Source organism: Pomacea canaliculata, linkage group LG12, assembly GCF_003073045.1.
Source record: "Pomacea canaliculata isolate SZHN2017 linkage group LG12, ASM307304v1, whole genome shotgun sequence".
Lineage (NCBI taxonomy): Eukaryota > Metazoa > Mollusca > Gastropoda > Architaenioglossa > Ampullariidae > Pomacea > Pomacea canaliculata.
The window spans coordinates 4,792,645-4,815,127 of NC_037601.1; the positions used below are offsets into that span (position 1 = coordinate 4,792,645).

At 45.6% G+C, this 22,483-nt stretch overlaps 1 protein-coding gene and 1 long non-coding RNA gene across 10 annotated transcripts in view; one reads left to right on the plus strand and one right to left on the minus strand.

Annotated features, from left to right (window-relative positions):
* Nucleotides 1-18,420, plus strand: part of LOC112576867 (protein CBFA2T1-like) — a 34,049-nt gene extending 15,629 nt beyond the window's left edge. For 2 of the 9 annotated variants that reach the window (XM_025259679.1, XM_025259684.1), the window contains exons 2-10: nucleotides 13,874-14,005; nucleotides 14,155-14,381; nucleotides 14,559-14,648; nucleotides 14,853-15,037; nucleotides 15,444-15,715; nucleotides 15,926-15,993; nucleotides 16,135-16,348; nucleotides 16,556-16,746; nucleotides 16,888-18,420. In XM_025259679.1, coding sequence (XP_025115464.1) covers nucleotides 13,891-14,005; nucleotides 14,155-14,381; nucleotides 14,559-14,648; nucleotides 14,853-15,037; nucleotides 15,444-15,715; nucleotides 15,926-15,993; nucleotides 16,135-16,348; nucleotides 16,556-16,746; nucleotides 16,888-17,331 — 1,806 coding nt within the window. In that variant the 5' untranslated portion in view covers nucleotides 13,874-13,890 and the 3' untranslated portion in view covers nucleotides 17,332-18,420. Of the gene's footprint in view, nucleotides 1-12,418; nucleotides 13,377-13,635; nucleotides 13,761-13,873; nucleotides 14,006-14,154; nucleotides 14,382-14,558; nucleotides 14,649-14,852; nucleotides 15,038-15,443; nucleotides 15,716-15,925; nucleotides 15,994-16,134; nucleotides 16,349-16,555; nucleotides 16,747-16,887 lie in introns of those variants that run through there. The other 7 variants (XM_025259677.1, XM_025259685.1, XM_025259676.1 and 4 more) reach the window with 7 other exon arrangements.
* LOC112576868 lies at nucleotides 5,505-12,211 on the minus strand. Its single transcript, XR_003101930.1, has 2 exons — nucleotides 9,004-12,211; nucleotides 5,505-7,936 (listed from the first exon to the last, which is right to left on the minus strand). It is a non-coding gene; the product is annotated as an uncharacterized LOC112576868 (long non-coding RNA).
* Nucleotides 18,421-22,483: the final 4,063 nt, after the last annotated feature.

The window sequence follows — 22,483 nt, forward strand, 5'->3', positions numbered from 1 at the left end:
CTTTACCAGACTTTTTTTTTCTTTCTATCCAGTGTCTTTTTTAAAGACCTCTCTGAACCGGATATCGTTTGTCGAATGTGCGGCCATGTTTGGCTAACACTGACATGATGTTTGTGTATAAAATGTTTGCAAAGATTTATTTTGCACAATATGTTTACAGTTTATTTGTCCAGGATGTAGGTTTTCACGTGAGTTTTAATTTCTCAAGTGTGGTGACTGTGTCTGTGTGTGCGTGCGTGTGTCCGAGCTTCACGAGCTGATAGTCTAACGGCATCTAATCTGCGAAAAGCTATTTGACGAAAAATAAAACCGAAAAGAATAAAAATTTTAAAAAATCTCCCCAAACTCCGAACAAGCCGGGAGGAGGACGGGGGACCCCTAACGGCTGCAGTCGCTCGGTGCTGAGATGTCTGCTGTGATGAGCACACGGAGGGTTTGAAGCCGCAGCCAGGCCGGATAGTAGAGGGGAGATAAGCCATATGGGGCCATGTGGTTTGTGTCCCTTTGCAGCCCTCTCCACATGCCTGTCCTGTCCCATAAGCGCTAAGTGGTCGTTGCCATCTTCCAAATGGAGCTCCACCCAGCCCAGCTATTTTCTTTTTGCCGGCTGGCCTTCTTCGCTTCTGTTTTTGATTACACTCAATTCTTCTACTTGTCGTAGGAGGCGCCATTGCCACGAAATGGTCGTGGCTTCATCAGCCATGGAGGGGCAGGCACTTGCAGCGCCAAAGCCTCGTTATCGAAGGATGCCCGAGGTGTTAAACTGATCGACCACACTTTTTTTTTTTTTTTGTAAATTGCCAGCAGTCCCCGTTTGCTTACTTTTTTTTTGTTCTAGAGACAGACTTTCTGCAGCTACCTGTTGTTGTTGTTGGTCCTGGAATTATGTCTACAGTTAACTGACGACCCGTTGCTAACCTGTGATGCTTGTTAACACATTCACACAAATGTCAGAGAGTGGGAAGGCTGCCAAGTTCTTGTGAGGCTGATGAGAAGATGAAACCTTGGGCAGTGTCAGGTGTAACGGAAGTGATGTAATTGATAAGGCTCTGTATATTTTGCCAAGCTTACCACCAAGTCCTGCCGGTGGGACGAGATACCGAGGAAACCGTCCGAGATGAAATCGCGGTGAAAGGTTGGGAACCAGGGCGATCATGATCGATAAGATTGACAAACTGTGCACAAACCATGTGTGCGTTTGTGTGTCTGTATGTGTGTGTGTGAGAGAGAAAGACCATGCACGTGCACTCTGTGGAGACATCTAAGACCTCTCCTGTCACGGAAACAAAGTCGTCCATTGATTTATTCATGCAAATGACAATAGAATAGACCGGCCAGAGTCAGACAATCTTCCTGACACGCTGGTGACGATGACAATTGTGATCCTGACAAGGCTCTCTCTTACCTTTCTTACTCTTTAGTCAAGTCCGGAAGTTGCAACATCAAAGAGCTTGCCAGAAAGATACCACCAATCCTGGATACAGCAGTCACGAGCTCGTCACTAGGATCCTGTGGATCCTGGATAAAACAGTAAAGAGCTTTCACTCTCTCTCTCTGATTTGATCCTTCTTCCATCTTTGGTTGGCTTTGGTGACCTGTGTATTCGTGCGCTGAAGCACTTGTCAGGAAAGTTTCGTTGAAATCTCTGAATCTACAGATCAGAATAAACTTTACCAACAGTTCACCATTTCTTTCCTTAGTGCCTGTGTACTGAGCTTAGCCATTGATTAGAATTCATTAGATGTAACACTACAGGGTCACAGCAACAATACATGTAGCTCCGGAAGTGACGTCAGCATTACCGGTCATCACTCTGTTCGCCGTCGCTTACACGGAGCTCACTCCTAGTGACTGCTGTGGTGAAGCAGTAGACATAATGATAAATAATGATAACTGCTTTTTTTAAAGTCTACGAAGTAGCCAGGATACGGAACTATCTTTTGCAGCGTAATTTTAATTTTTTTAATTTTCTTAAATTAGCCTGCCTGTCTGAACGGATGGTCGACATGCGGCCGGAGGACGAGCTAACCAACTATCCAACGAACCAATGAACCAGTTTAGGTAGAGAACCAAATAAATAACCAACGGACAGTGTGTTTGGGTGCGTGTGTAGGTCCGAGTGGTGGTGGATGTTGTGTCTGGCAGCATCACCAACGTCGGCCACTGCGCGTGCGCGCTCGTCGTTATCATGGCGGCATCGGAGGCTGGAGGAAAGCCGATAACGAAAGTCTGCGGATAAGATTTGTGGTGCTTACCATTTCAAGTGCTTATGAGATGAATGGGGCTCTTCCTGCCTTATCTTTCTCTCGCCCCTCGTTTTCGTGCGCGCGACTCTTAGCAAGTCTTCCCGGAGCAGTTAACGGTCTCCTACCAGTCCCTCCAACTTTTTCTATTTTCAACGAATCGCTGCGTCCCCCCGGTGTATCCCTTAGCTTACAATTCTTAGGTGTCGTACCCTGACTAGTGCAGCTGCTGGAGAAAATACTCATCTTTCAGTGGCTGCGGTCGTTGTCTACGGTGGATGTCTAGACCCAAACATTCTGTTAGAAAATCGTTGCGACTATCGCACTTCGTAACCGTCCTCCAGGAATGACTCTAACGGGCATGGGACACCACCAGAAATTATTTTGGGGTACTCGCAGCTGATGGCAGTTCTGATTTTGATGTCATCAGATATTATTTATTATTTACCCAGCAGTAGTCCCCAGCCTCGCTTTGACTCATGATGCCAAGTCTGTTGGCTCGGGTATTTCGGGATCACCTCCCCGCCAAAAAAAGTTTATTTCTGTATCATACACGAGTAGTCGTTAACCACTTACAGTTTGTGATAATGTACACAAGGCAAAGATGATCTCAGGTAGCGAGTTAAAGGATGGATGGAGGGGTAGAAGTGTGGGTGGATGGATCCGGAACTTTTACCACGAAACCCGTCTCTGCGGTTCTTCTTCCTACCAGGAGATGCGCATGTCAGACTTTCCCCCACCTTCTCTCCATCCTCCACACACCTCCAGGTACCTGTCTTAACAGCAGCAGCGATGGTGTGGAGTGTGGAGTGTGGCAGAGTGGCGCCAGAGCTCCTGGCAATGTGGTTGCCTGCTGCTGTGTTTTCGCTTGCTCTGCTCCATCCCTCACCATGCCGACTGCTCCAGTCGCCTTAACGACGTGATGGCGCCAGCGGTGTTTTCTTTCTTAATCGCTACATGTGTGCCCGACTGTCTTGTATTTATCTTACCGGGGCCTGCGGCCTGTGTTTTTGCACCCACAAAGAGGCCATGCAGGGTGAGGCCTGCATCGAAAACACATGTCGGAGGAGGCTTGCTTGCTCGCCCAGGCAGAAGCTCGCGGGGGCCAGATACTTGTCAAGTATTTATTTACCTATTGCAGCAGTTTTGACATCCTTCCTGAGCAGTTTTCATTCTTCCACGCAACACATGCCCGCCGCAGCGACGTTCGGACGCATTTCCGCCCGGAGACCTTTTGATGGTGTTGTTGACAAAGATATACCTGGAGGATGGACAAAGATATACCTGGAGGTTGGGCAAAGGTATACTTGGAGGTTGGACAAAGATATCTGGAGGTTGGACAAAGATATACCTGGAGGATGGACAAAGATACCTGGAGGTTGGACAGAGACATACCTGGCAGGTCGGGGTCCAGCAAGTGGGACTGGACCTCCCGCCTGGACTTTGGGGAGGAGGGTCGAGGTGATGGCTGACGGGACAGAAGTGAGTGGTGCGTGGCAGACCTGCCCGACCTCCACGGGGTGGAGATGAAAGGGGTGTCGTGGAGGAGCTGATGTGATGTGTCGGCTCGGAGTTTGGGGTGCAGGAGGAAGAGAAGGAGGAGGGGAAGGAGTGGCACTGATGGGGGAACCAGAAGCAAGGAGTCTCCAGCAATCCTCCCGCTGGCGACGCTGACTTTTTTCACAGCTCGCAGCTGCTACCCCTCTGTTTAGAGATGGACAGGAAAGATAAGACGAGCCAAGGAAACGGCAGGAGGAAGGGAGGATGGTGATGGTGGTGGTGGTGGTGGGTGGGTGACTCGCTCTCTCTTCTCCTTCAGCCCTCTCCCCCACTTCTGGCGGTTATTCCCGGGTGTGGGGTGTCTTTTCCTGTCAAGTTTGGCGACCACGTGTCTTGTGCAGCGACCTTGCCTGTCAGCACAGTCACGACCATGCAGCAGTGCGGCAGCGGCTGACATGTCACGCACCACGTCACACAACCACTAATACGCCCCCAACCCCGACCTTTGCCCCCTTCCTTCCTTCCTTTCTATTGCAACGTCCGCACCGCTTTCAAGATTTCTCATTTCCTCAGATTTGCGGCTTTGATTCCCAGGCAGCTTTGAAAGGAATTTTCCAGAATGAATATTGAATACTGTATTTTGTCCTACATTCGGTAGGTTGTGTGATCATTGAGGATAATGCATCGCCGTAAACAACAGCTGTATCTACATCGGTACACGCTGTAAACAAGGGATGGCAGTACAAATAAAATGGTGTAGAAAAGAAGAAAAGTGGCACAGAAACAAAATTAAATCCAGGAATATATGAAATTGAGTTATAGATTCACAGACGAATAATGCACAAAAAGCTTGAACTCAGATTAACAGGAAAAGACGAAAAGCGACGGAGAGCTAAACGACTCTAGCAATGAGGCAAAGGGACATTACTCTCCATCATTAGGCGAAGGGACATCACTCTGTCACATCACATGACAGCTGGGAAACCAGGAGATATTGCTGGGAAATGCACAGTGACACCACACAGCTGAGTAACAGTGACAGAGAAGCGTGATGTAACAGCTGGAGAAACGCAGTCATACACAGAAGGATCATTCCACAGCTGGGACACGTACAAGTCAGGTGACAGCTGGCGAAAATGTGCAGCTTGTGTGTAGAAGTCGTGTCACAGCTGGGTAATGGAGGTGTGTGCACAGACATCAGTGGTGAGATGCTCTGTGTGACTGTGTAATGTGTGACTGTGTGACTGTGAAATGTGATGTAACAAGAGTTAGCATGGCCCAGCCTCGCCAGCCCAGACAGCGGTGACAGGACAGCTGTGTGGCAGCTGCCTAGCATGCAAGATGGTCTCGAGTTTGTTTCTCCGGCTGTTCGTCTTTGTAACCTCCCTTCACTGCTCTTACCAGGAAGGTCTTGCAAGAGATCTGGCAATGTCCTCCCCTCCCCCTGGCCCCAACTCCTTTCCGTGTGAGCCCTCAACAGGAAGAGTGCGTCCGCCATCCTGTCATAATCGGGTTTTCTTCCCTTCCTCCCGGGTGCATTTCCTGTTCTGTCAACCTCCCCACCCCACCACCACCCCATAGCATTCTTTTTTCATCCCCACCTCTGTGTATCAGCGGGTGTTTCGACTGACATGAGGACTTCTTGACTTCCATACTTCTACGAAAGATAAAAGATTTTCACGCGCGAGTGTTAGTGTGGCGACACCTAGCGTCGTGTTTAGTTGATGACACCGCGGAGAAACATCAAAGAACAGTTTTTTAAGACATTAATTTTATTCATTCATCATTTGAGAGGTATGGAGACATCGACATGATACACAAATAGCATTCACCCATACAATTTCATCATATAGAGCTTGAATAAAAGTAAATATATACACAACAGGAAAATGATGATGAAGATGATGATGATGATAATAATAAGGATGGCCCCGTCATAACCTTACTTAGAACAAGAAGAAAAACAATTAAGAAGTTTGATACAGAGAGGGGATGGGGCACGAACAAAGAGCTGCCATCATTTATTGAAAAAATAAAGGCTAAACATTACCAAGCAAAAAAGTTCAAACTCTTAAAACAAAAAAGACATCGACGAGCAGGAGTGGTGGTGGTGGTAGAGGCTGTGATGGTGGTGGTGGTGTTGGTGGTGGTGGTGGAGGCAGTGGTGGTGGTGGTGATGGGTACTGTCGGATGAGCATGTCTACACAATGGAGGACCAAAGTAGGATGGTCCTAAAGAGAAATCAAGAAGAAACCCAATTTGTTGTACGATGGCGGAGTCGTTTCTGGAGGTGAGGGCAGACAAAGAAGAAAGCGAGAATTGCATGGAATTAAGGCAAATTCAATCAATTAAATTCCACCTGGTTTCCCCGTTTTGCTCGAGTCCCAGCTGCGCACACACTGGCAGCTTGCGACATACGGACCGCAGAGAGCGGGGCGGCCATTGTATCGGGGTGGGGCGCGGGGTGGGCTGGGGTGGGGTGGGGAGGTCTTCAATCAGGACTAGCAGACGATCGCCATGGCCCGGGCATTCTTCCACTGTCTCAGAGGAATCGTAACCATCTGCCCTCCACTGGGGTCTCGCGCAGAGTGGATTGATCGCACACACACACACTCTCCGCTGGAACGAATCTCGCAGCGCACGACAGACAGAACGTGGAGAACGGTTACGTGTTCGCTGCAGTTTGTTTATAAATAATAAACAAGCTTGACTTCTGCACGAAAACGACTAATTTGCTTGCCAGCTACGCAGACGAGCTTCGCGGAGAGAGGGGGAGTGGGCTGGTTTGATGGCTGGGTGGCTGGGTGGCTGGGAGGCTGGGTTCATTGGCCAACTGGGGGACGAGGCGGGTCGATGGCGACGAGAAGTTGGAGGTAATTTCAGTAATGACTAGGCGCTGCACTGCACCTGACACCCCTTCTCGGTGTCATTGACTCGCTCACAGGGACGTGTCCCCCCGGGGATGCCGCCCATACCGCCAGCACGCGAGGTACATACCCATCATTGTTACCCATCGTTGTTACCCATCGTTGCTACCCATCCCTCCACTCTATTGGCTAACCAATCTTTCGATCACGCATGCACGCGCGCGCAAGCGAACACAATACAAACAAATTTAGATAATGATTTTTGCTTTTAAAAAATCTGGTTTGTTTTCTTTTAGAGCTTGGGGAATAAAACAGCATTCGCCAGCCTCAAAACAAAAACAATTTCTAAAAAAAAAAATGAAAGTAAAATCTTGTATAGTTTCGATCGCAAGGCAGGGTGGGAACTTTATTCGTCGTCAGGCTGAACTCGTCTCACTGCTGGCTGATGACATGAGAACAATCAGGAGATTGTGAAAACAACATACACATACACATACACATACACAACATACACATACACACATACACACAGACAACATACACACCTGTGAATCTGGCCTCGCAAACATGTTTCCAGGAAGTATGATTGACACATCAGGAAGAAATTACCGTAAACTTCTGAAGATGCTGGGATCATGGATAAACAACAAACTACTAAATATGTAAACAAGATATTATGAGGAAAGAAACATACTTGTTTAGTGTCAATGATAATAAAGAATATATTTGTCCGAGAAGTAGAAATGAACTAGGAATATTTTGTATGATTAAGGAACGTGCTTACAGGATTAGTAGATAAGATAATACAAAACATTTTTTCACATTAGAAGAAACGATAACAAGGAACACCTGAAGAAATAAGCGCAGGTTGCGATAATCCTGAAGGCTGAGAGCAAGGACCTGCTCCGCTCTCTCCTTCCCTCCTCCCGGTCTCCCTCCAGCAAAGCTCGCCGTGTGCTCCATCAGGATGCCGCGCGCTCACCCTCCCTGGCCGGAGGAAGAGGCGGCTGGTGAAGATAGCTGGCGGGAGGGTGAGGGAGCAACTGCAAACACATGGCGCACAGATTGCACCGGTTTCAGGTGCTGCCTGCATTCCTCACTGGTACCAGAAAGTCTGGGGCTGCTAACGCCTTCCAGATGGCCAGTCGACAGGTGGCCAGGCGCGGGCACCACAGAGCGCGTGTCGCTGCAGGCCTGCGAGCTGCGCGTGCGTCAACGTGCGAGAGGCAGATAGAGCGAGAGATGCTTTTACATTTCCTCCTTTCTCTGCTTCTGGCGCCGCCAGCGGCTGGTGCGGTCTGGAAGGGGCCGCCATGCTGTACAAGGCTGGAGAGAAAAAGAGAAGGATAATAACAAGGAAATAGAGAAGACAAAACAGATAAATGATTTATTTTTAGAAAAAAAAAGATGAAGAAGTTCAGATGATGTAACCTTCTCCCGGCATGCTTTGTACCTCCTGGCGACACTCACCTTTCGCGACGATGAAAGCAAAGAAGAACGAAGAAGTGTTGATGGATTTTTATGTAATAACGAGTGCAGATCGCCCCACTTTCTGAGTGATGGCGAACTGGAAACACTCGTCTGCCTGCAGGCTGCAGCACGAACACAAAGATCTACCTTTCGACGTGTTTACCCGGGGTAAACATGAGTGCGTCACGTGTAAACATGTTTATAATGCGTCACAATACGTTTGTTACGTGCAGAGGCCGAAATGTCGGCTCGTGAATATTTTGATCTTTAATCGAGTTTTTAATTCACGACTTTATGTATTTATGTAAACATCCATCTTTGCGAAGTGGGAAGCAGGATGGGAAGGAAGGAATGAAATAAGTCGCTGGATGTGTGTTTGTACTTTAAAGAGCTTGTAGACAGAGATGAGAGGTCGATGAATGAATGACGATATGATGAGATGATAACGACATTGTGAATGTTGAACACTTTCATTTCCCTGACTGTTGGGTGTGTAATATAATCGCTCGATGACGATTGCTGGTACAGACTTGATAAGCTTGGTTCGATTCCCATACTCGCTTGAAGGTTTCTTTGATTCTCAAATCATACTTCCATTCTCTAGATCTTATAGTTACTAGTGAACATCGGTTTTATAGTGACATGCGCACGCACACACATAAACAAACAATTAATTGTCCGCCATGATGTTATGAATGTATGTAAACATTTCCTACAGAAGGGAGGAGAAAGTCGAAGAACTTTTTCTAGAAAGAAATCCGACATGTTTCCCAAAGGAGATGGATGTGGATGATGGAGTGTGGGTGGTGTTGGGGGTGACCGGGTGGGGAGAAGAGGGAGAGGACTTGGCGAAAGTAAAATATCGATTGTCTCCTCCGGCTGGTCTAAGGGGAGGCAAGATATATTGAATTACGTCCCCTGACCTTTTGCTTTTGCCTCGGCGAGGTCCTGGACCATCCTGGGAGGGCAGTTGTGTGATTTGGAAGCTGTGGACACGCCAGGGACGAGAAGAACATCGCGGAAATGTCACACTGGCATGCCACGAAGAAAATGTGCGTGTTGGTGAACATCAGCCATCATCTGACTTACTGGCGACGGTGTAGATGTGTCACGTGATGCTGGACTTGTCAACAGCATTGGGGGAGGGCTGGTCACAGCCGCGGGTGACCAGAAGTGATGCAGACCACATGAATTATGTTTTCAGTTGATTGAAGTTTTTATGGCTACATACCCTGATCGATTCTCAGTCGCAACCCCACGTGCCACTGTAGGTGGCGCTGCTAGTAACCATCTGTTCTTCGATGAACCACACAAACACACACGCACGCACACACACGCATTTTAATCTGCAGGTAGGAACACCCCCAGCTATTGCGAACATAAAACGGGATTGAAAACAACTGTCAGAAAAAGAAATGAGCACTGTAAGAGGGCTTTAAGGGGAGTCGACCCCAGGGTCCCAAAGGCAGTCAGTCCATAATGCTGCAGCTCACACCTGTGTCGACAGGTGTTGCGGCTCTCGTAATGTCAGCGCGACAGTAGAGATAGGACCGGGTACTTGCGGCATGGACCAACACTCTTCTCTCTTACGATCCAATCGAAGTTTTAATTTTTATGCCGTGCCAGCTGGTTCAATCGTTCGATCTGTCCACGTTATAAAGTGCTGCTGACTCAACGAATCGGCGGCGGGAGGGAAACCGAGGGGGTGGAGGAGGGGGAAAAGGAGAGAGATGTCACGGTTTCGGTTTTCTCCATTACAAGCTGCGTAGCGGCTTCACCGTTGTTAAAAGATGGTTTAATTTATCGATATCGGGGGGTATGCCAGTTGGTGATGGAGCGAAAGGATGATTTTCTTGATTTACAAAAGAGTTGGTCATCACTTTGAACTGCTCACCCGGCTGGTACCATCCACATCCACATCGCCGCACAGATGTCGCCGGCTTCAGCTGTCATTTCCGAAAGGTGTGAAGTGTGTGTGTACGTGTGTGTGTGTGTACGTGTGTGTGTGTGTGTACGTGTGTGTGTGCGATGGTAGATGCAGCAGGGTGGTGGGAGGGGCACATGGTGGTGTCGCCAGCTGTCGTGTCACCTTGAGTTTCGTGGTCGATGGTCATACGCGGCTGCCTTGTGGCGACACCTGGCATCGTAACTGCATTATACCTACAGCTGTAGGTGAGTCTCGGTGATGGCGGAGTCATACCTGGGCAATGTTTCAGCACACATAGGTACAGGCACAAACGAGCTTTTTACCTCCTTTCAACAACTTTCAAGACCCTCAACCACCATAATTAAAATTCAGATGAAGTTCGTAACACTTCCCTTAAGATGAAGCTCTTTAATGAAGATGTTTATGTCAATAAGTATGACTAATATCTAGTTGCACTTCTTTCTATAACTTTGCCCAGTGCCTTGACAAACTGTTATCTCGATTATTATCTACAGTATGTTAGATACCATCAACTGTGGTGACATCTGGACCACAGACTAACAAACAGGCGCGCTGAGGACGGAGAGTAGCGTTCAGCCCATCTGTCACTCCTAAACCAGCTTGTGCTGTCGGGAACAAGTTTTGTCTTTATTCTCCCGGCTTGTCGGAACAAAAGCTTGCACGCTGCCAGCGGGAAGAAGAGTTTTCACAGACTTAATTTTTCCATCCTTTTTTTTCCACTCGCACTTTTTGTCCCTTAAATGAACAAGTTATCCTCGGCGGGTTATTTTTAGCCTCACTCCCGCCTCAGTCACTCGGGTAGCATATGGAAGACAGTGGAGTGTCACATTCATGTAACGGTGGCTGCTGTAAGAATAGGATGATGACGTGATCGCTGTGACTTGTTGTAGTACGTGCTGACGACGTTTCTGTCACGTAGAGTGGGAGCTGCGGTGTGAGGAGAGATTTAATTGGTGAGTCGTCAGCAGAGAAGTCCACAGATTACCCCTCCACCCCACCTACCAACGACTTACACAATCGTAAGGTACTCCGTTCCTAGTAAGCAAAATTAATATTGTAACACGTGACCAAGCGGTGGAGGAGGGAGGAAGGGTTCCATTCTGATTACCTGACATAAAACTATCAAACTTCATTTTGAGGTCAGCCCACCTGTCCACCGGAGGCTACCAGCGTGGTAACCGTCCTCTCAACCACTTCTCGCTCAAGTAGGATGACGTCACTGATCAGCACGTGTCTGCTACCCGTCTAACGTCTGTCATCTAACGTCTGTCATCTGGCGCCGGGTCACGTAGTGGTTACAACATTCGCTTGTCACCACTGCAGGGAGGCTTTGGGTTCATATCTCGTCTCGGGACACTTTGTGTGACACCTGTTCGTGGGTCCGGCCGTCGGTACTCCGCTTTCTTTTACTCTCCATTCTTCCCTCATCGTGCGAAATCACCTGTAGGTGGAAGCACTTTCCCGCCAGGACAAGCATCCATCTACCGTGTGGCTAGTAGCGGGAGGTAGTGAAGTGTGAATGGACCACTGCCCATGTCAAGGGAAGCTTGCAGACGGGTGATAATTGCTAGTTTGTAATCACCACTTACTCTCACTCGGTGATTACATGACAGAAGTGGGTAGGAGCGGTTGAACCATGTCTAGACGGGTACTCGGTTTAAACTTCAGGCATTACACGTTTGCGCTGTTATAGTCAGTTATTCTATTCTGTTGTGTTACATTTTCTATTACAGTTTGTTATTCTATTACATTCTGTTCTGTCATATTTCGTTATTATCTTTGTTATATTTTCTGTTTGGTATATTTTATCTACCCCTTGTTGTTACTCCCATTATCACAAGCTCGGTGCTTGTTTCTGATTTCTTGATCCTCCTGCTCTTTAAGATATTTTAAAAATAAGTTTTTACACCTGAGTTTTGCTACCCGTTCTTTGTTTGTTTAGTTTTCTTTTATCTGTCTTATCCTTGTTTACAGTTGGAGGTGTTTCCCGACAATGTCAGCCTCTCTCGCCGCTGTCTGTTCCCACTTGGCTCTCGATCTTCAAGTTTAGGCGCTTCCACCTCGCTTATTTTTAATGGAACGGTAACAGAAGGGTTGAACACACGTCTTTGCTGAAACAGCTGCCGTTCGCCGTGCTCCCCCCCATACCACCAGCCCCATCCACCCCGACAACCCCCTCGCGCAACTGAACCCACCCACCATGCACCTCCCAGCCTCACTCCCCCCGCACAGCTTTCTCCTCCCTCCTCCGTCACCCGCCTGGTGAGGCAGGGAGTAGTGGAGGAGAGGGAGAGCAGCCAAGCTCCCCAGCTGTTGGACAGACCCGCACATCACTACACCGCGCGCAGGCTGTTGGATTGATCAGCAGTCGCTGCGACGGCTGGCGAGGCAGCAGCAGCAGCATCCGCATCAGCACCGAGCTGCAACCGTCGCTGCTTTTGTCTCTGCGCATTTTGCCAGCTTCTCTCCCACACTCACTCTCTCTCCCTCGCGCGTGCGTGCGTGCGCGTGCACAAAGTTGCACGTCTTGGATCGTTTTGCTCAGTTCCTGCGAAGTAATTGGGGAGGAGACATCCCCTCACCCCCCTCCATCATCATCTCGACACCCCCGGTACATCAACGGTCCAGGCTTCTTAGCATGGGATCGCGGCCGCCACTTTCACAGACCCCGTGCAGCAAGACAGTGGCTGTGTGAGAAAAGGTGGGAGGCGGCCCTGCCTCTTCGCGTGTCACCATCATCGTCATTATCATCAACCTGTGCTTTTTTTTCCCCTTTTTCAGCGCTCGTCTTACGACGGGTGGACCCCTTCGAGTTACGAGGACTTTTTACCTCCGCTGGCCTGCGGCCGAGCTGAGTGTCACGGTCGCCGACACTGACTCCCCCCCATTACAACCACACCTCCCCCTACTCCCCAGTCCTTCACATCCCCTCCTATTGTTGGCACAGTGTTCACGGCGAGTGTGTTTTGGCGTCTTCCTGGCGAAATCTGTGAGTGGCGAGTTTGTGGATTCAGGCATTTGCTTTGCCTGGGTGGGCCAGTGTTCGGTGTGAACAGGAGCACAGCAGACTGGAGTGTGGATGCTCGACAGTGACACCCACCCCTTACCCCTGTCTCCGTGACGAACAGGGGAGTAAAACTGGCGAGAAGGACTTAAAACATTGTGCTTCATCTTTCCTGGCTTTTTTTTCCCCTTGAAGTGTGTGATAAGAGACCAGAAAGAAATTCACAAATTTTCCATCAGTTCTCAAAACTTCCGGAGTGCTGTCAGAATAAAAGAATTTTTTTCTCGTGGACTTGTGATACCGCTTATCGAGATCCAGATGTCCCGCCATCATCATGATTACATGTAAGTGCTGTGGCATTGTAAGACTACATTTTTGTAGCAGGAAAAGGCAGTAGTGGATACAGTGCGAGGATAAGAGTGTGAGTGGTGAGTGCGAGTATGGTGGAGAATGTGTGGTGAAGTCAGGCTCTGCTCACGAGAAACCGCAGTTATTTCGACCCCAGGACAATTATCTATCATCAGGCGGACAGCATCACCAGCTCCGCTTATCGCGCAGTGTCAGGGTTCTAATCCTTCCGCCTCGGTCACTGTCCGTCCGGTGGAGGTAGTAGCGGCGGTGGTGGTGGTGGTAGTTGTCGTCCTGTGCAGACAACCCAGGTCATCCTGGCGATGAGGGATAATTTAGAACAGATGCAGGTTGTGGCGGTGGGGTTTACCACTTTGATGGCAGGCTTTTTTGGCAGTTTTTTTTTTTTAAAAATAAATTTTTAAAAATTAGTTCTGTGCTTTGTATTCATGTTGATGACCCCTGTAACCCCGTGTCTCATGTTTGTTGCCAGATTTTCGCGATACCGTCATGCCGGACTCCCCTGAAACCAAGAGCGCCTTGCAGATATCCGTGTCCCCCTCCACAGCAATGTCTGGCGTAACGGCCGGAGGTCGCCCCCTCTCTACCAGCAGCAGCATTTCCGGTAAGAGCTCTTGTCATCATTTCTTTTCCCCAGGCATTCATGATTCGGCATGCAATCATCTTCATTGAAGCCAGTCTCAGAATTGTAGCAGCGAGGTCGCCTTCATGCTCAGGATTCCACCCTTTAATGCCAAGTTGTTTTGATGGCAGGCATCAACGGCTCCCACTCGCCTTTGAGTGGCATCAACGGGCGAACGCCCTCCCCTCCGTCAGCAAGCTCCATGATGAATTCGGCCATCGGTCAGCAGTTGCCACCGGCCTGTGGAGCTCGACAGCTCAGCAAACTGAAGCGATTCCTGACAACACTGCAACAGTTTGGATCCGACATCTCACCTGAGATTGGCGAGCGTGTACGCACTCTTGTCCTGGGACTGGTTGTGAGTACTGATTGGTGTTCTTAATTATGCAGTGCCATGATTGACTTTAGCCAGCTGTGTTTTGTCAATTGCAATGCCAAACACTTGTTTTTTTATTGATTAGAAAATGCCTTGCTTATATAAGTTTTTAAATAATAAATGGACAACTAAGAACTTTTTTTCTTTTTCATGCTTCAGAATTCACATCTGTCGATTGAAGAGTTTCATGCAAAACTCCAGGAAGCCACAAACTTTCCCTTAAGGCCTTTTGTCATTCCATTTTTAAAGGTAAGATACATAATTTGCACTTGAAATGTCTACAACAGTTTTGTTTTCATTATTGAAGGGGCATTGATGTTTTCCATTTTGACAGTAGGCATGCCTTCCTTAAAAATTAATGTTGGAAATATTAGAGCAAATAAGTTTAAAAAGCAGGATCAGAACCACCATTAATTTGAGAGATCAAAGTATGCTTCATGTTCTCTGTTGCAGGCAAATCTTCCACTTCTGCAACGCGAACTCCTGCACTGTGCACGGATTGCAAAGCAAACTCCCCAGCAGTTTCTCACACAAAACGAGCACATAGTCTTTGATCCTGCCCACTCACCACTTGAGTCGCAGGATTCGATAATCTCGGAACTAAACGAGAATGGGAAGCGACGCTCAACTCCTGAAAGGTGAGGGGAGGGAAGCACTGCAACACTTTGCAGCATTACAGCTGTTGAGATGCTTGCTTTGCACTAAGTGCATGTTTTTGTTAAATATCAGCAGTGAAGTGCACATGGTGTGTTTTAGGTGCTCACAAGCATTTCAGTATTTTTATTTACAAGAAAAATAAAATCATTAAATGGTATAATGGTCTTAGAGGTAAAGAGCACAAAAATTTTCTGGCAACACAGCACTTGCCTGAACAACAAACAGATATTGCCAAATATTCACATCCTCTTCCATAATTACAGGCCTTGTAACACAGCCATAACTTTATTATGGAGACAAATTCCAAAAATAGGAGTGCTTTTAAAATCTGTAAATAAATTCAGGCTTATCCATATGTTGCTTGTTCTCATAGCTGTTGATTCTTAGTGGGTTTTGTTTCAGCCGGCCAAAAGAAAATGGCTCAATGGACTCCTTGGTGTCGGAATCCATGCACAGTGCAAAGCGCCATCAGCCCAACAGCCCCATGGGAAGTAGGATCAGTCCAAATGGCAGCTTGAACTTGGGGTCTGGAGCACCCATCCGTCTGGAGGATATAAGCCTGTCACGAGAAATACGTGAACGCGAAAGACTGGAAAGGGAACGAATAGAGCGTGAACGAGCTGAAAGGGAACGGGAGCGGCACTTCTCTGGCAGTTTCAGTAAGTTAGAGACAATTACTAACTTGGTTTCAGTCTGCTAGATAATTACTAACTGAGGTTACATTTGCTGAGGAAGTATCTGTGTGCATGGAGGGGGGTTGGTTAGGTGGGTGGGGTAGAGTGAATGTTCAGCTTGTGGTATTGTATTTGGAATGGATATGCAGAATTTTATTGTTTCATATTTCAGAAAGACTGGTTCAACTGTTGCAGGTTATGCCAGGTCTGATTCATTTGATCCTCTCGAACGTTTGGATGATGACTGGCGACATGTAGAAACGGTAAGCTCTGAAGTACCTGACTATGCAAGTGGGACTTTTTTTGAGTAGAAGTCATTTAATAAACAGAAATTTTTTTGTAAAAACACTGTTAGTGGTGCTGCACAAAATATGCTGCATGGGACTCTCATGTTTCTTTTCCAGATGTTAAACTGTATCCAGGGCATGGTGGACAAAACCAAACGAGCTTTGTCAGTCCTGCAGGAGCGAAGCCTCCGTGATCGTGAAGAACTTACGATGTGGATGAGAAGGCATGCTGAAGGGATGGACCAGGACGTGAAAAAGCGTACAACTGATATGATGGCATACACAGTTAGACAGACAGAAGACAGAGTGCTGGAAGTCCGTAGAAGAGCAGGTAAGATTTTCTTCAGCTGAGATTTGAAGACAACCAAAACCATTGTTAGAAAACCTAGTTGCTAAGACTTAAAATCAAGCCTGATCCAGTGTAGTGTGATTTTATATTCAACAATTATTTGTACGAGATCACTAAATGCTGCACTATGATCTTGTATGATAAAATGATTTCAACAGTCTTGCTAAAATGCATTTGTTCTGCACACAGAAGAAGCTGTGAACGAGGTGAAGAGGCAAGCCATGCTAGAGCTGCAAAAAGCTGTGGCCGCAGCCGAGAACAAGGCATCTGATACTGTCATGGCTGAACGGATTAAAATGGAGCGCATCCTGGCTCAGGCCCGCAGTCAAGCAAGGGATGAAATCCTGGGGGTCATCAACCACCAAGAAGAGTCAAGTGAGGTTAGCAAGTAGACTCCAAGTGTACATAATATCAACCTTGCTAATTAAATCTTTACTGGAAGTTCTGATAATCATTTAGAGCTGATAAAATAATTATCTTGTTGAATAATAATTAATGAAGTTAATAATGTTTAATTGCAGAGTTGCTGGAACTGCGGGCGAAAGGCAAGTGAGACATGCTCTGGGTGCAATGTTGCCCGGTATTGTGGGTCCTTCTGTCAACACAAGGACTGGGAGAACCACCACCTTGTCTGTGGCAAGGCTCAGGTCAACACCATTGCCCAAGCTCGTGACCAGCGCCGCAGTATCACCGCCACCTCCACTAGCACATCCAGTGCTACTGTGGCTGGGAAGGAGATACCCAGCACTACCACCACTAGCAGCAGTGACCACTGTTCCTCATCAGCACCACCATCGGTGCCAACAACCAGCTCAGAGTCAAGCTTGACAACAGTGAATGGAAATATACCTGTAGGCGTGATGACTTCGACGGCTGCCCCCACACCCCCCGTATCTGACGACAGGAGGTCTGTTTCTCCACCAACAGATGTAGGAAAAATCATTACTCTGGAAACGTCGAGGTAGACAATACAGATCCCAGGAGTAAAGGAACCCTTCCCCTGGCATCTAAAAGTATTATACTCACTTATGGGACTTACCTGCAGCAGTGGTTAAACAATTTCTCTAGCTGTTTGGATTCATGGATTTTCTGTTCTCTGGTCAGGACATTCTGGCAAGTGGCACTGAGGACATCCAGGGTAATCAAGACTATTCTAATGACTGGAAGACACCACCTATAAAGGTGATGATCTTTTACTTGTCTCTCTTACGTGGTCTTGGTTTGGGGGAGAAAAAAAACTGCAGGTACCTATGTGGATTGATAGCCAAAAAAAAAAAAAAAAAAGACTGACGTGATATCCTGGGACACACTGTTTGGTGGATGGTTTTCACAAACTGAGTGAAAGCGGCTTGAATATTGTGACCATTGTATCCATTAAGTTTCTGTTCTCCTTTCTCCCTCATTTCCCAGCTATGATCGGCAATTTAAAAAAAATTTAAATGAGCTTTAAGTTGGCCAATTTTTGTGTTTTCAAACTTGATTCAGTGGACTTGGTGGTTGGTAATTTCCTTCCAGATTTTTCAACATGAGGCAAGCATAATCAAACTCCCTGTTTTAATGCTTTGTTGGTGAAGCTGAGAAGGGTTGTATGTTACATGCTAGCAGCTTGTGAACATTTTATTTTGGTCGTGCAACCACTTATTTTGATCTCAGCCTCCAGAATGAGGTACTGCATGCCAGTCTTGCATGATCTGTTATAGTGGTGTTTGCAGATTATGTCGTTCAGTACCTCCACATTGGGCAAGGCCCTGTATTTATATATAAATCCTTTATCAAGCAGATACCAATGTTCATACCAAAGATGTTTGCTCTGACCTGCATGACACTAATGTTCTAAAGCACAAAAAGCTTATGTAGGCCAAAACTGCATGCAAACTGAAGACTTCTATTTGTGGGTAAGTCAGACATGGTTTAGTCAGGAACTTGCTGTGTTCTGTTACGAGCTGCTGATAAATGCAGAAAACGTTCAGTTTGCTGGACTTTGGATGTACTGTATTTACTGTCATGAACTCGGAATAAAAATACTCTGAATCTGAAAGGAGTGTGTGCCAAGAGTGAGGTGCAGTGTTTTCTGTAAGTGTTATGTTTAATTCTGAAGCACTAAATTGTCTATACAGTGTATGTAAATAAAAGCATCTTAAAACATTTTAACCCAGTAAAATGAAGTTCTGAATGACAATAGACTTTAGAAATCAGCAGCAGATGGCACAAAAGCTTGCACGACCATATGTGCATATAATGAAAGAAGAAAAAGAATTTATAGACGTTTCAGCAAAGATTTTGTAGACAATTACATTTCAGCTGCTTTTGCAAAATCTGTCACATCTCAAGCCAGTTGTTTCCATCAAGCATGTCAAGTCATTCAACACAGAATTTTCCTTTTTTTTTTGTTTTTGTATGTATACATATGCATGGGAAGTTGAAGATGTATTCAACAGAATTTTGCTTTGAATAAGCGAAGACATCAAACCTTCGCCCATGCAAATCAAGAAAATTCCAAATTAAGCAGATCCTAATCCTGCTGCCATATACACTATTATTTCAGAAATATAATAGCCATTGCAACTGGTAAAACATACCAGGAGAAGTATTTCATTATTTTACATAAGCTTCATCTAATTTTATGTACTTGTAGAGAATTACTGTAGTGTTCATGTTGCCTTTTGCACTCAAAAAAGTGCCATAGACATTGACACTGATCAACTGTTAGAGAATAAAACATTGCAACATTTCCAACGGGAACAACAATCCTACAATTAAAGTTTCTTTTGAAAATTGTGATGATGGTCCGAAAAGAAGCTTAGGTCAAGCTTGCATATACCCTACTCTCTGTAAAGGTGCATCATCTTTCTCTAGCTGTTCAAACATATAACTAGGTGACATATATATATATCTACATGTGTCTGTCGAGTTGTGGCAGTGATGGTCACAGAGTGGATTTGGTGTGCTGGCAGACAAAGGTAAGGGTCTAAAAATCGAGATTCGAGGGTTTTTCGCTCTTACGAGAACTGTTCAGACAAAGAGTTTACGTTGTTTACAATCCACATGCACGTAATTGTTATATTATTTTAATGTCTCTGTTGTATCATTAATCTTTGCACGGATTTCATAAGGACTTCATTGAAAACCGTGTCTGTGCGTAGACTTCAAAACGTAGCAAGCTCGAATTAAAGTGTGATTCGCTCGATGAAAGCAGTCATTGCTTCATTACTCCGCTTGAGGAGTTTTTATGTCTGAGGAGTACAGAAAATCATCTTTCGAACGTAAATCTCATTTCACAAAGAAACCGCACCGTTGTGAAAATCTTCATCATAGAGGACAAGTCTGAAAAACTAAAAACTTGCCTTCTGAAACTCCCGCAATATCTCTGAATCACAGTTGTTGACATCGGCACGGAAATTCTCGTAACCCATCCACCATGGTAAGGCAAGCGAGATAACTAATAAAATAATATAAATTAAGGTTATACTGTTTGTCTCCCCTTGCCTTCACCCTGCTCCTGCAGAGAGTAAAGTGAAATTATTGAGTCGGTGTTAAAAGCTAAGGGTAGTCCACGTGAAAAATGAGGTGTTAAAAGATCCTAGTTGTCAAGACCAGTTGTTGTGAGGGTGGTGATTATTTCTTCCTCCCCTGACGTTTCCCGACCCTCTAGGGCAGTGGTTCTCAGAGTATTTCGGACCGCGGACCACTTTACAAAAGTAAAAAAAAAATACGGATGACCCCCAAGGGCTAAAATCACTCTCTACCGTGAATTTCTAATTTAAATTGCCGCATTTGTTTTATTACAATTCAAAACTTAATGTACTTTTGTGACAGTAGTATATAGTAATAAGTTTACATAAAATTACATACTTCGCAAAGTTCTTTATTAATTAAAATGTCAATGCGATAAATGTAGTTTTTGATGAGATATTAAGTTATCTTTGCTGACACCACACTTTGAGAACTACTGATTTAGAGAGTCAGATACCCCGCAGCTAGCTGTAGGTCAGCTGAGGAGAGTATGTTTGGACGCACTATACAGTGTACTCTAGCCATTTAATTAGTCTTCTTAGCTGTTTCGATACTTTGCGTGTCGAGTGATATGTGCAAATGAAGATCATAACCTTTCTGGAGGACAGATAACCTCCACGTTTAGTGTTGCTCACTGTTGAGAGCTGAGGTTATGATCAGTTTGTTTAAAAAATTAATCTGGTCTTAATCTCATTGTTCATCAATTAAAGTGCTCCTTAGACAATCTGAACTTGCTCCTTTCTGCTATATAATGAGGAAAGTAACTGCAGCAAGGCATAGAGCTGAGGTATCGGCTATTCTAAATTATCAAACGACCACTCACTGACTCTACCCTTAAAAAAAAAATAGTTAATCATTTTTATGAAAATGATAATTGTGGTTGTCAGAAACCACCTGTCTATATAAAAAAATTGTTTGAATGAGAACGGAAAATGTGGAAGGATGGTGAAGTTTTGCGTGGGAGTGAGTGTGTATGTGTGTGGGCGCTAGCGTGGGTGTGAGCGTCTCATGGCGACCGCTTTTTCTTTGATGTATCGGGCGTCATTGAGGGGCTCCACTTGTCTAAATGTTGAAGATTAAGACCGGGGGAGTGATTTTTGTTGCCTGCTGTGTGTCCCTAAACAGAACAGGGAAAAACCCTGACCATTTAATTATTTCCATGCTGTGCGTTAGTCCTGACCAGTCTCAATAAATGATTTATGAATTTTATGTGAAACCTGTTGACGTGAGTCTTTTTTTTCTTTTGGATTGTATTTTTAATTTGAAGACAGTGATACAGTGTATTTAAATGATTGTTAGATTTTAAAGGTGTATACTTTCTATCCATGTTTTTAAAATTTTTATTTTATCTTTCTGTGTAAGGTGCTCTGGATTAAACCGACTTTCAAAAAGGTCGGCAACTTTGAAAAGACCGTGCGTCTGGTTTCTTTGGTGGAGCGACGGACACGACGGCGGAGGCTTCAAAAGCAGACTTGCTTTGAGTCAACATTAATCAAACACCCTCTTAACAGGTGTCAGATGCCAATTGAGAAGAATCATTCGTAGCCAAAGTTCTAAAATACAAGCTTGATGCAAACACTGTGCTTTTCTTGTGAGTAATGGTGTGTGGTTGTATGGGTGCACAGCATCTGCTGTGAGACCAGAACACAATCCAATGTTTTGGCTATTGAATAAAGTATAATTTATTTACCTTTTTCTTTGTACTGTGATATAACACCTGTATGTTGAGAAACTCTGTAAAAGAATCAGTAAGCAAGTCAATATGTCAGCAGAGACATCTTCCCTGAACGATGATAAAATAAAGTTAGTATTTCAGCAGTGGCAGTAACGATTTTTTTCCTTTTAACTTAAAAAAATAATGATAGGTGTATGGTTTGCCTAGATCTTTATAAGCCTAAAACTTTACGAGAGCTAAGTTGGTCTCGGCAAACACTCGGCAGTCTAATACAGCCATGGTTTCACCAATGTGCTGGACTACTGCCGAGTCTCACTGTGTTATGGACTAAGGGAAACAACCTCATTCTATTTTCACGAAGACGCCTGGAGTTGTATCCCATCGCAAGAAACCGTTTCCCTGTTCAACGATGCGTAATCGGTTCATAATGACGAAAGTGCTTTCGGTTACGAGCGGGAGATTCAACAGCAAAATGCACATTAATGAAAAATAAGAAAACAGAAAATATTTACTCCTTTATTGTCGTTATCATTACAAGTTCGACAACCATGGCAGAAAATCGTTATTTTGTTCTGATCGAGGTCAGTGATAATACAGCAGATGGTGTCGCTACAGCAACTATATAATGTAGAACACTGTTTAGTAACGACTAACATCGGCATGAGGCTATCGATTTGGAACAGCCAGTCATCAGCTAACACCACCATCCCCCTCCCCAATCAGACAAGAACGTTCAACACGCTCACAACACCAACACTTAACGCACTGCTCCACGACTAGCATATGGAGGTCTGGGAAGGGGGGCATCTGGACATGCACGAGTAAACAAGAGCCACAAGCTGGTGCACACGCCTCGTGACAAGATCTCGTTATCAATCATCCGTATTAAATTATGACAGTCCTATATAACTACACAAAACAGTTTTATT